Source organism: Girardinichthys multiradiatus, chromosome 9, assembly GCF_021462225.1.
Source record: "Girardinichthys multiradiatus isolate DD_20200921_A chromosome 9, DD_fGirMul_XY1, whole genome shotgun sequence".
Lineage (NCBI taxonomy): Eukaryota > Metazoa > Chordata > Actinopteri > Cyprinodontiformes > Goodeidae > Girardinichthys > Girardinichthys multiradiatus.
In genome coordinates, this window is record NC_061802.1 from 21,576,496 (window position 1) to 21,589,415 (window position 12,920).

The 12,920-nt window shown below is 41.0% G+C and overlaps 1 protein-coding gene across 5 annotated transcripts in view; it reads right to left on the reverse strand.

Moving 5' to 3' along the window:
- Positions 1–995: 995 nt before the first annotated feature.
- The window catches only part of psmd1 (proteasome 26S subunit, non-ATPase 1), a 37,370-nt gene continuing 25,445 nt past the window's right edge, over positions 996–12,920 (reverse strand). The window contains exons 19-26 of one of the 5 annotated variants that reach the window (XR_007039641.1): positions 12,203–12,305; positions 7,569–7,738; positions 6,333–6,425; positions 5,922–6,008; positions 4,920–5,117; positions 4,077–4,242; positions 1,220–1,261; positions 996–1,169 (exon numbers count right to left, since the gene is read on the reverse strand). Coding sequence is in view for 1 of the 5 variants with exons in the window: in XM_047374795.1 (XP_047230751.1) it covers positions 4,096–4,242; positions 4,920–5,117; positions 5,922–6,008; positions 6,333–6,425; positions 7,569–7,738; positions 12,203–12,305 (798 nt within the window). In the remaining 4 variants the exon portion in view is untranslated. Of the gene's footprint in view, positions 1,262–4,076; positions 4,243–4,919; positions 5,118–5,921; positions 6,009–6,332; positions 6,426–7,568; positions 7,739–12,202; positions 12,306–12,920 lie in introns of all 5 variants that reach the window. The other 4 variants (XR_007039642.1, XR_007039640.1, XR_007039639.1 and 1 more) reach the window with 4 other exon arrangements.

A 12,920-nucleotide genomic window follows, 5' to 3' on the forward strand; every position in this document is an offset into this window, starting at 1 on the left:
GCAGAGATCCACAGCTCAGGTGAGATCATTTGTCAACAGGACCAGCAAAAAATTGTTTAATCCCCAAATGAAGCCCCAAAGAAAGCTGGTCAGATGAGACCATAACCAAATATTTTGGCCTACATGAAAAACATTTTGTGTTGCAGAAAACCAACAATGCAAATCAACCTGAACACACCCTCCGCACGACTGTTTATGTTCTGTCTTTGAGTCATGCATGCACAGCGGACTGACCATTATTACTAACATTATTATAAAATATCTCATTCATTCTTAGAGTAAATCAACTTGACTTGTTTTATTCATCATCACTGCAACAGATAATTCATGTAGTGTTGTATGAGTGACTGGACCCTATATGCTCCATCTGAAGCCGGTCATAATCAACCCGTTAGAATCAATATGTTGGTTTAGGTTAAGAATTATCACCTGTATTACATTTTGTACTTTTTTTTTTTTTTTTTTTGTCCACAGAAATTGATTGATTTTATCTCAAACAAGCAAATATAAATCAGTTTAAAACAGTGGAACTGGTTGCAGTTATGACGAATAAACCATCTGAATAAAACTAATCACTTCAGATTTTCAAACAAACGCACTTGAATGTTAATTGCATTTAAAAATGTATCTTACAGAATTTTGTAAATGCTCAGGTTGAGGTCTTTATTTTTTAAATATCTTTAAAAATGTGTTTAACTTCTAAATTAACTATTCTATTGGTTTTTTACCATAAAAGTTATGTTTAAAATGTTTAATGCAGGATTTGGTGAGAATCATCAAGGTTTGTGGCTGTAATGAGACCAAAGGGGTGCAACTGGATTTGCACACACTGTATACAACCTAATATTTCTGTATGACATCACTGAGTCCAACACACAGAAGAGCTCTTCGCTCTCCATGCCTACATATTTCAGATATGTGAGGATTAGCTTATAGAGCCCAGTTTGTGGCTCCCTCAGAACACAGGCGGTGAAATAAACACTCTTCAGTCTTCATTATGTCCTGTTTTTCTTTATTGAACAGAAACCAGAAAAAAATGATGTGGTATATTTCTTGAGTAGCCAATGAGCAGCCACAACAGGAAAGGAACGTGTAAAAGAAGAAGGAAAGCAGGGATATGAACGGATAAGACAAACACACACACACACACACACACACACACACACACACACACACACACACACACACACACACACACACACACACACACACACACACAGCAGAGCGAAGTGAAGTGTTGCTATCAGACGTCTTCTCGTGTCTGAGGAGAGAAAAACAAAGAAACACAAATTTAACCAAATTAACCTTGTAGAGTAGAACAAATATCAGGAAACTACATCCACTATTTTGTTGTTCTGAAGAAATATCTTCAATTTACTGATGAAAACTGACCACTAAAGTTCAAAAGAGAAGCTTGAGCACCTTTTGGACCAGGCAGTGGTCAGGACACTGACTGAACATGTTCTGGACATTTAAGCTCCACCTTACTAAACTTTCATCCACCATCACCTCTTGGCTCTTTGTTCTGTTCGCACCATCCAAACCAAACCCATGAGGTCAGCCTGACTCTCCTCTCTGCAGCCACTAATCTGCCACGCCGCCTCCACCTCGTGGAGAACCCATACGGTACGGACCGAGGACCTAATCTGTTCATTGACAGCTCATCGGTCTCGTCACACGCAACGGTGAACTCCCACCTGGGAGGCAGGCAGTGGCCACTCCAAGAGAAACGTAGGTAGCAGCCAGGAATCATCATGGCATTTGATGAGTTTATGAGAAGGTTTCTCCTGCCAGCTGCCGTTTGAAGATGATGGAGGAGTTTACGTTCCTCTGGCGGTGGGTGAAAACCAGTTAGGCATTCAGCAAACAGATCAGACAGCACATTATGCTGCATCAGGCTCCACTGCAATGTGACAGTGTGCTAAAGCCACAACAACCACCATGGGATTTTATTCCCCGCATATAAGCACATTTATTGGCAGCCTTGCAGGTAATTATTTTGCAGCTAATACTTTTGCGTACTTTATAAAAACAGTCTTTTCCTCAAACTTCACATGGCTGGAGCAAACAGAGAGAGGGATCTTTATAGATCATCCAGAATCCCGAGTCCTCCCTAATGCTCTCAACCCGCTCGTCTCCCTCAGGATGTTCTTGGGACTAATATGACCAAGTGTTGGTCATCTGTTTGTGGATCATTCTGTTGAAGGACCCAGTAAACCCACGAGGTCAGCCATTTTCAGTTGCTTGCCAGAGGCTGCCACATTTTTATTAAAGCCTTCATGATGCCGTGCACTCCAACCAGAATCCCAGAGCGTTTAGAAGAGAAGCAGGCCCACAGCATCACAGATCCTCTACCATACTTAACAGTGGGCATGAGGTATTTTTCTAGATATTAAGTCTGGTTTTCTGCAGCCCCCCCCATATTTGTATGTTAATGAAGAAGGAACAAAACTAATGCCAAATTGTGCTCCTTGTTGAGAAGATCTGCTTTACAATATTTTGATTTTCAATAATGCATTGCAATATACTCACAAACATATACTACAGGTACTTTGTATACTGTTACTTCAGAACAGCAGACTTAAATAAGTAAAGTAATGTTCAAGTATACTGATGATCAGTCTGACTCAACATACTCTAAATTGGGCCAAAATCTTATATATTTGACCTTTGTAATGTTTCGCCGGGGTAATCCATCAAAACACATAAAACGAAATAAATAAAAGTTTTCCCCATTTTTGCTCTTGCAGGAATATACTTTAAAGAAATGTTGCTCTGTTTTTTATATCTTTTGCTTGTTGAGAAGAAAATCTCTGGCAGGCATTAAACGACACATTTGGTTGTGGTAAAACGTTTCATTTTAAGAAATAGTTGATCTCTGCTAGCTTTTCCAATCATTAACTATAATTAGCCATGATATTAAACAAAATGTACATTGGAACACCTTAAAATAGACATTAAAGTGATTATTGTGAAATTAAAAACAGGTTAATTGAAAGAATATTTTGACTGGAGCTCCCACTCCTCGACCCCTCAGACATGTAAGGATAAGGGCGAAGAGGTGAAATGAGTTTCAGCCTCGGACATATCTGACGACATTGAATGGTTGCTACAGTGAACCCTAGATATCAATATTTGCTGCACTTTTCCAACAGTGGGCTTTGAAGGTTCTTTAAACATCCCTGAACATCCTTCTCACTGCATCTGATGGCAAGACACACTGGGGTCCCCCCTTCTAGCCTCGTGTGTCTCAGCCCCAGTGGTTTTTCTTTAATGATTGCTCTGACTTTGGGATTTGGACGAGTTTAGCTGCGAAGCCCTCATCTTGCTTTCTTGAAAATTCATGAAGATCGACAGACATCTGCCTTACTTGACTGGCTGAGAGAAACAGACCTCTGTGTCATTTCATCATTTTAAACCAATTAAACTCCTAGACTACAATTTGAAGGTTGTGAGATGCTGATCAACTTCAGCTACATTTATAAGTATTGTTGTCAATAACTGTGGCACCAGTGGGTTTTTCAGTGATGCACACTCATAAATAACTGATTCTAAAGGTGAAAAACTCACTGAATCAACCAAACCTGCTGACCGACTTTCAGCTGGTAAACAGATTTTGTAAATGTTTTTTTTTATACATATTTAGGCATTGTAATCTTTTAATATTGTAATGTAGACATTTTCTTTTTTCGTGCCCCTCTGAGTTCATGTATTTTATGTTTAACCAAGGTAGTTAGTAACAGGGATAAGTTACACTTATTGGTTTTTACCTTGTCCTACCAAGTTGGCATCTGGCTAGCAATCCTGAATGCAACACAAGGTAAAACCTCTTCTGATAGCATTGTTTCTAACAAACAAAGCACTAAAGAAGAAAAATTATTTAGTAAAATTAAAAGGAGTGAGATTAAAATTGTTGCAATAAAAGATTCATTTATTTCAGAGCTTTCTGCACATCTTTACCAGAGGTGCCAGTAAATACGGGAACTTTTTTGGGCCAGAGGAGCGGCCAGAACAGCAAGAAACACAGTATGGTCCTCAATAACAATCACAGGGCTCATGTACGCATTTGAACACACCATTATTTGGAGAGCATTTCTACTCGTCAATGTACTCGAAAGGCTCAGGAGGTTCTGGCTCCTGCTCTTCCTCTTCTATTTTGGGTCCGTGAGCTGAGACGGGTTCCACCAGCTCCTCTTCCTCCTCGCTGGTGTCCCTCAGGATGATGATCCCCCCTGTGTGAAGCTGGTAACAGAGAGATAAGAACAAAAGGTTAAATGCTGAGTGTTTTTTTTTTTTTAGATAATCTCGGGTCAAATAATCCTTTTTTTGAACTCCTTAGAAAGATGGTGGCTTGAAGCCAGTTTGATCTGAACAAAATTGAAAAGGTCAAGCAGAAAAAAAAAAATTAAACAGGAAATCTCTTAATAAATGCTGTAACACTGAACAGATTTCGAGTTAAGTCTGTAAAACTTCTCCACTTCCTAAATCCGACTGCTGAATCAAAAACAAACCCTTAAAAGGAAGGCGGCATAACCGAACTTTAGACGAGCAAAGACAACCTTTTGGCACTTGACGCAGCGCTGCGTACAGCGTGATACTCTGAAGCTTTGCCTGCTGGACACCAGAATCAAACAGCGCCTCCTCTTTATGGGGCTGGGGCGAGTGCCTATTGGGTGACTGCATGCTGCCCTGCCATTTACTGCAGAGAGATGTCAACATTTACAGCCGGACCGCAGGCCTCTGCTTTACAGCCACGGAGAGGAGGTTTTAGATAATAATCAAAAGATTAAAAAGCCGACAAACTTGAACTTGATGTGAGCAGTTTATTTGGGAGGAAATGTCCTCTCTGAGATACTGTAGTTTATAAATTATATGGAAACTTTGTTGTTTTCACACATGAATACGGATGCTGTGGTTACCGGTTTGAATGGCTGGTAGCGGCAGGACTCCGGCATCATCAGGACTTTGAGCTGAGCCGGCATCACTCTGGCCGGGTTCTCCAAAAGCTGGAAGTTGGGCTCTACCTCTTTCTTCTTCTCTTTTTCCTTCTCTTTTTCCTTCTCTTTTTCCTTCTCCTCGTCCTTCTTCTCCTTCTCCTTCTCACCCTCCTGGACTTCCTAGAACAGGAAAAAAATAAACAGGAAACTGTAATGCATTGGAGCACCATCGGTTGTTCGCTTCTGTAGTTTTTTCTGTTGATAATAAGGAACAGACATTAACGGACGGCTTTCAGGCAGAGCAGCAACTTCAAAATATAAACATAACAGCAGGAACGTCAAGGTGGTTTCAGCAGAAAGGTCACATTAAGCCAAGCAGGAGTTAAAAACCTCAGACGTGAACGGACCAGACGTTTGCAGGCTCGTCTCTCAGCACCGGACCTGAGATTCGGCGTGGCAAAGCGAATCAAACATGCAGCGCACACCCAAAGAAAACCTGCCGAACGTCTACACTGGCTCTGGCCCGTCTCAGAGCAAGGATCAAGAAAGGCAGAGAAGAAATGAAGCCAGGTGTGTGTTCGGACTCAGAGAGCTTAAGTGGCTGGAGAATGAATGCATGCTTCTGATACCCCAATAAGAGTCCATTTAACAGTTATTTTATTAGAATACCAGGGGCATTCAGTAAAGGCTGTAATAAAGTATTCCTGGCTAAAAATACAGAATTAACAAGCAGCAGCAAAGCCAAACTACAGCCAGAAGAGATTCACAAAGTGGTAAAATGAATCCACAGTTAATAACCTGCAGTTTATCCCCCAAAACTTTACTATATCAAAAATGGCCTGTAAACCGTTAATGCAATTAGGCTTGTTTCCCCAAACTGATGTTGTTTATCACAGAAAAGCAATTAAAGAATCCCTCCATTAAAACTAAAGCAAGAAATCAGGACCAGTGAAAACGAAGGTGTTCAGAGAGGTTTCTACTCACCACTTCCATCTTCTCCTCCTCCTTCTCCTTCTTCTCCTTCTCCTTCTTCTTGGCTTTGGCTGTGATGGAGAGAACAGCGGTGGAAACCTGCCACGCAGACAGACAGAGACATTTCCACGAGGTAAGACAACACCATAGACAGTTCAGACCTTCTACAAATACTGCTTTAAACGCAGAAAAACTAGCTGACCACAAGCTAAACATCTGTCGTTACAATCTCCACCAGCATCACGGAGCAACCGGGAAAAACAGGCCAGAGATGTTAGGAAAATAAACATGACGAGAGAGAAAATGCTGAGAGAGAAAACTGGAAGTGGGCGTGTGAAATCGTTAACAAATCAATATGAAGGGAGATTGTTTTTTCCCCAGGAAAGACATTTCAGAAATGTGCTGTGGCGTCTTAGTTCTCACCTTCTCCTTCTCCTTCTCCTTGGGAACCTCCAGAGCTGGTGGGTAGGCGAAGGTGGAGGGCTTACAGTTGGAGCGGTACTGCACCTTCGGCATCTGAACAGAAGAAGAAGACAAACAGCAAGGTTTTAACACCCTCGTGACAAATAAAACATATCCGACCGTTTCCAAATTGTAGGTCCTTTTTCTTGAAGGGATTAAAAATGCAAATTTCAATCAAAACCACGTAGGACCACGATGATGATCTGATTGGCAGTTTCAGGATACGTTTTCATGTCAGGATAAAACACGGGGTGATGCACATGAAAACATCCAGGAGCTCATTTGGTAAATCCATGAAAAACACTAAATAAAAAAGCAAAAAATGGTTTGTATTCAACTGATAAATAATCACCAAATCATGAGCTGGTACTGATACAGCACTCAAATGCTCCTGCATTTTAGGTCTGAAGACATCTCAGGAGGGATTCAGGTCCATTCCTCTCTACAGAAACCATCTGCAGCCTTTAGATTTCTTGGCTGCAGCTTAAAAACTCGAAGCATCATCTCCCTCCACAGATGTTCTGCAGGACTGAGATCTGGGAGGCTCTGTGTCTCTAACCTCCACTTTCCAGCCCAGGCCGCATGTTTTAGGCAACTGTCAGTCTTTAAGAACCATCCAAGACCAATCTTCAGTGATTTAGCTTTAATTTGGCTCAAATCAAGATAATATGATGAGAGTTTTGCTTCAACGACAAAAGGTAACAAACAGTAAAGCCTGGAAACAATCTGATTGCAAGGATTTCAGAACATTTATATCTTTAATGAAGGCAGGACACGGAGTCGGGCAGTAAGTCTTTAAAGCTTTGATATAAACACTGACTTTTTCATCTAATAATAATATTATTAATAATAATAATCTCTGAACAAAAGTAAAACCGATGACATCATTATATGTTAAAGGAGGTATAAACAGGTGTTTCCTATGCAGTTTTTTTTTTGTTAGTGAAATTCTTGAATATTTATTTTGTATGGAGATGATTGTAATTAGCAATGGTGCACATTAAAAAATTAAGTTGATACCAAATGTTTCCATGGGAGTCTTTAAAAATATTTTGTATTTTTTGGTCTGATGTGATTTTCTAATCTCTTCATTAGCTGTAAGCAGAAAATCATAACTTCTGACTTGACTGTTCGATTTATTTGACCAATTTCACCTCGATGACCTGTCAGAGGCGGCGACCACAGCTGTTTTAGTACCTTGAGGTCCTTGTTGAGGCCGATTATGGCGGTCGGTGTGAAGGCCAACGACAGGAAGTGCGACAGAGGGAACCAGAACCAGAACTGAGTAAAGACCAGCAGGCCGACGACCGACGGCATGTGGGTGTGACCAGTCCTGGACTGCAGAGAGATGCTCATGTTGCGTCCACCTGGACAATGGAAGACAGAGAGGTTTCAAGCTGTGCACAGTTGCACGTCAATAAAACCGACAGCGAAACAGAATATTATCTGATTATGTAACAAAGAATGATGAGAAGAGAAGTGAGAAACAGTCTCATCTGGCGTATTAATCCGATAAAGGCTAAAACAGGATTTAGGAAAGTCAGACGTATTCATGACTAAGAGACAAGCTAAATGGGACAGAGAGCCAGTAAACAAAAAAAGGTTAACAGTTAAAACAGATTTCATCTCTGCTGAACCATTTAATACTGATTATGTTCTAAATGACAAGATGAAGGACTGTGAGGTTAACAAGGGCCCTGTCCAGGATGTTAGCCACCCACAGATAGCCGTCTTTTGGCTTCATTCTGTTATGTTTTTGTCGTAATTGACAAAGACACTCAGACATGCATTGTCCACTATGTTGATTGACGGCACTTAGATCACATCTGCCAACAATTACTGCTTTCTTTACAGCTCTTTGTGACATTAATAGTGAGCACACTGATATCGCAATGCCTGTAAATTCGTGTTATATTGTGCCGCCTTGACCTGCACACAAATGTCAAATTTTGCTTTCAAACGTTAGTTGAAATGATAACTGGCCTTTTCAATCAGTGTTGCTACACATTACCTACACCAACTACTGTTTTCATTTCCAGAGGTCTCCATTATTTTTTAAACCATTGCTTATGTACAAATGTGAAGGTTACCATGTGTTTTAAATGTTACTACAGCAATGAAGCTTTTATAGTAAAACTTGAAAAAAAAAAACAAAAAAAAACAGACTTTAGGAATGATAGCTGCGTAGATGGACTGATATGTGTGTGCATCTTTTATTGAAAAACAAATGGTTGCAGTGAGTTAAATCATACTGACAGTGGGACAAGTCTGGAAATTCACTGATTTTCTTCATCCTCCATCCAGACATGGAACTATAATTAAAATCAACTCCATGGTTTCCCAGACATTAAACAGTGTGAAGCAGCCTTGCTGACTGGATGTATTTCCACTCTATTTGATGCAGCTACATAAGAATATTAAAAGGTTAGATTTAAGCAACAAATGTGAACTTTATAACACTTTATCAGGATGTCATACAGTTTCATTTAATGATGTATTGTTACCAGTTTAGTTCAGTGTGAGCTTCATGCTTCAGACAAATGAGTTAATACCAGGGCTGAAAGAATTCATCGCGATTATCGATTATTGAAATAGTTAACTAATTTAGTCATTGAGTAATCGTTAACTGGAGCATGCAGACTATAACATGCCATGTTATAGTCTGCATAATATCTACATGTTGCATTTAAGAAGAAAAGCCTTCTTTGATACGTTGTCCAGAACTACTCCAGTGGTTTAGCTTTAGCTTCACCTGGTAAAAATTCTGTTAAAAATCTTCTATTAAGCACCTTTTGCTATCTGATTATTAATGGATTAATCAAAAAAAAAGGCCAACAGATAAATCAATTAGCAAAATAATCATTAGTTGCAGCTCTAGTTAATTCTATAAACCTTTTCATCTGGTGATTTTATTTAATATGATAAACTATTTTGTAATGCTTAAAAAAAAGAAAAATGATTTTCCATAAAAGCACGGCTCACTGTGTTTACATGCTTTCACATTTATCTTTGGCGATAACTGAAAAGCCGAACAACATCGGTCAAAGTTGCGACAGTGTTAACGGGAATCCACAGCGAGTCTGCGTCCAGAACAAACAGAAAAAAGTCCAGAAGACAAAGGGAGGGGAAGAACAAGAGGATGAACCCGTCATCCTATGTGGGCGAGAGAAGAAATATTCTACCCAGAGTGCACTTCGTCAGGGAGTCGTTCCTCCAACTAAAAAGGAACTCATCTTAAACAATACCTCCTAAATCATGCGCTGTCGTCTGCCATCCATTCTGGTCTGAGGTCGCTGGGATGACTTCAACACAAGAGCCTTATCTTGACATCTGAACCAGCGCTGAAAACCCCTTCCAGTGCAGCAGATTGAACGATGGCCAGGATTACTAATGAGCTCTGTTCCCCGTGCCAAAGATATAAAAGTCTCTTAAATACTTAAGAGTATGAGTGTACTTGAAGGGGAGCCCCCACCGTCTCCACCCGCTGTTTTTGCCAACGCTCAGTTTGAAGAGCCAATTTTCATTCCAGGGAGTTGTTGGAGGGGTGTTGGGACGGCGGTGAGTCTTCAGAAATGTAGTCCGACTGTATGAACGACCAGAACCGGCATCTGAAAACAGAATCCCTCAGTTGTATGATAGAGAAAGTCGGGGCATGTTTTTCTGTACAAACACAAGTAAAAACAGCTAATTAATAGACTGTATCAATAACGATGAAGAGTCGGCCTGTGTAGGCTCAACCTGTTGAGGCGAGAAAGTGAAGACTTGGATACGGAGAGTGAGGAAGGACGAGCTGGAGGCTGACATTTCCTGCCTAATGAGGACCAGTCATCATGAAACTGAGCTCTAATTGCTTCCGCCAGTCAAATTAAATATAATTACCCTGCACCTCAAACACTACTAACGACCTGCAAGACCCAGAACACTTAAACATTTACACCACATGAGCCTGCACATGCCTGACATCCAAACAGAACCCGCTCGAGCAAATGTTCCCTGTCTGAACGGATTTAAATATTATTCAGCAGAGTACAATGCAGTGAAAACACCGGCAACCACTCAGAGTGGACCTTTAGCTAGAAGAAACGCATAAGGAAACGGGTTCATGGTGCCGATTTGACACATGACGTGTCACCATCATGGACTAAAACAAGACAGACAGAGGGATTCAAGAGGAAATGTGGAAACTAGTAAAATAAAAAATGCAAACAATCAACAGCTTCAGCCATGTTTATGTGAGAGGCAGAAGTTGTTTATTTCTTTGTAAGCAGGATCAATAAACTCTTTGGGATTTTATGTGAGAGACCAACACAGAGTAGTTGATTATTATTACATGGGAGGAAAATGATTTTTAAAGGTGGAAGTCTTTTAACACTTTCCAACTCTTGCCACAGACCCTGAACTGGACTTGCGTGGGCCATTTCTGGCACACAAACACGCTCTGATCCACTGCAGGGTGAACCTCCAGTCCAGTCTTGCATCTTTTGCAGCTTCTAACAAGTTTTCTTCCAGGATTGTCCTGCATTAAGAACTAATCATCTTCCCATGAAACCAAAGACATCTGTCGGCAACTAGATTACTGGATTTTCCTTAGGGGCATCAGCGTTAAGTTGCAATTGGAAAAAATGTGGAAATCTACAAAGAGTATGGATACATTTGCAAGTTGCTGTAGATGATTGAAATATTATGGACTAGATTGTGTGTCTGTGACCTTCTTTAGTAACCCATGTACGGTTGCAAATGCTGCATTCATGCATTTGGATCAGAAACTGTTCACTTATCTCCTAATCTCTATATAAAGATAAAACATTTGGCACCAGACAATTGCCTATTTACGGTTTTAGCAATCTCAGCCTCTCAAAGCTCAACCCTGATATCTGGTCTTTATATCTGTTGGCCAAATCGGAGAAAAGCCTCATCATATGTGGCATTTTCTCTAAATGCCCGGCTGCAACCACAGCCAGCTCCTCTGACAGGGTTTGGAGTAAGAGACGGCTTAATCTGCCCATTATCTGCAGTCATCTGGACAAACCATGCAGCATTGTTCTTTTGATGTGTCTGAGGCAGAGTAAAAAATGCTTTTCCTTTTCTGTTTTTACTTATTTTGTTGGGAAACTGAAATCTCTTAGTCTCTGGCCTTCATTCAAATGTTTTTCCATTTCAAATTTCTATTTCGTCCTGATTGGTTCTGTGGTGAAATACTTGAATCTGTGGGGAAAAGAAAATGGCCCCCCTTGTTGAAGGCAGTTAGTTTACTGCCTTCAACAAACATGTTTATTACAAATAAAATAAGTATGTTCCTGTCTGAAAACAAGGAGTGCCTACAGAGTGTTGCTTTCATTCAGTGTAGGAGAAAAGTGAGGGTTTGTGGGATTTCTTTGAAGCTTCTTATATGATGATGTACACAACTCACATGGACCTCACACACACACACACACACACACACTGACTGCTCACTTGTGTCCACAAACACTCACACAGACATACAAACACAGAGAATATGAGGCAAGCAGTAACCACCAGGTGGACGCCAACGGGCCACGTGGCAGCGAGCAGAGCAGGACCCCCAGGCGCTAATGCACCTTAGCCTGATCTGTTCCAGAGACCGAGTGCACGGGTGGTCAGCACCAAGAGGGGAGCTTTGTGTTGGGCGTAAAAGGCACACAGAAACCACAAGGCATTTAGAGCAGTTTGCCTGGTATACCGTGCAATTAAACAATGTAGAGCTTTTTGTTCCCTCCGAGGGGTTAGACCGCATGAGGCACCAACCCGTTTAATCTCCCACTCAGTGAGAGATGAGGGTAAACCCGCAGCCGCTCTGTTTGGAGACTGACCTGCATCGAGGATTCCCTGGGCCAGGATGGCGCCGAACTTCGCCATAACGTCGTCGTGCTTGTCGTTGATCACTTTGGCGTAAAGCTGCCTGAACTGGTTCACCTAAAAATAAAACCAACACGTTTTGAATTTTGTGAATACATCAAACTGCAACATGTTTGAAATCTGAAGTTGTCACGGGATGACATGTTCAACAAATGAAGCGTTTTTTGCAAGGCCTTTTAACCACTTGGGCGAAATGACCAATGTGGCAAAAGCAGGATGGACAGATCTTAGTTTTGCTTTTCTGTCTGATGAACTGTAAACCAGATGCGTATTAATATGGCGCAGAGCGGTAAAACAAAAAGGCCGGGGGAAACCCTTTGATGTTCAGCTGTTTGAAACTTAAAAGAAAGAAAAGCGTTCCCTGTACAATCCTGCATACCAGCTCGAGTCTTTAGATCTGTTGCTGTGCAGATGAGAGGTCTCTGAAAATGTGTCTGGCATTTCTTAACAGTCAGTGACAAAGGATGGGGTGCCTCAAGGCTGAGTGTGTGCAGTTATGCCAGTAATAGACTCTCTATGTCTTCCCAAACGGCTTCTCTCCTCTGTACAATCCTGATGCATTTCACTTTCTCCGGGTTTTCTTTTCCAACTGTATTTTTCTTACCTACTGGTTTGGTTTAGTAGCTTTTCATTTCTTATAGACTGATTTGAGCTCAAAAGGTAATTCCTCTG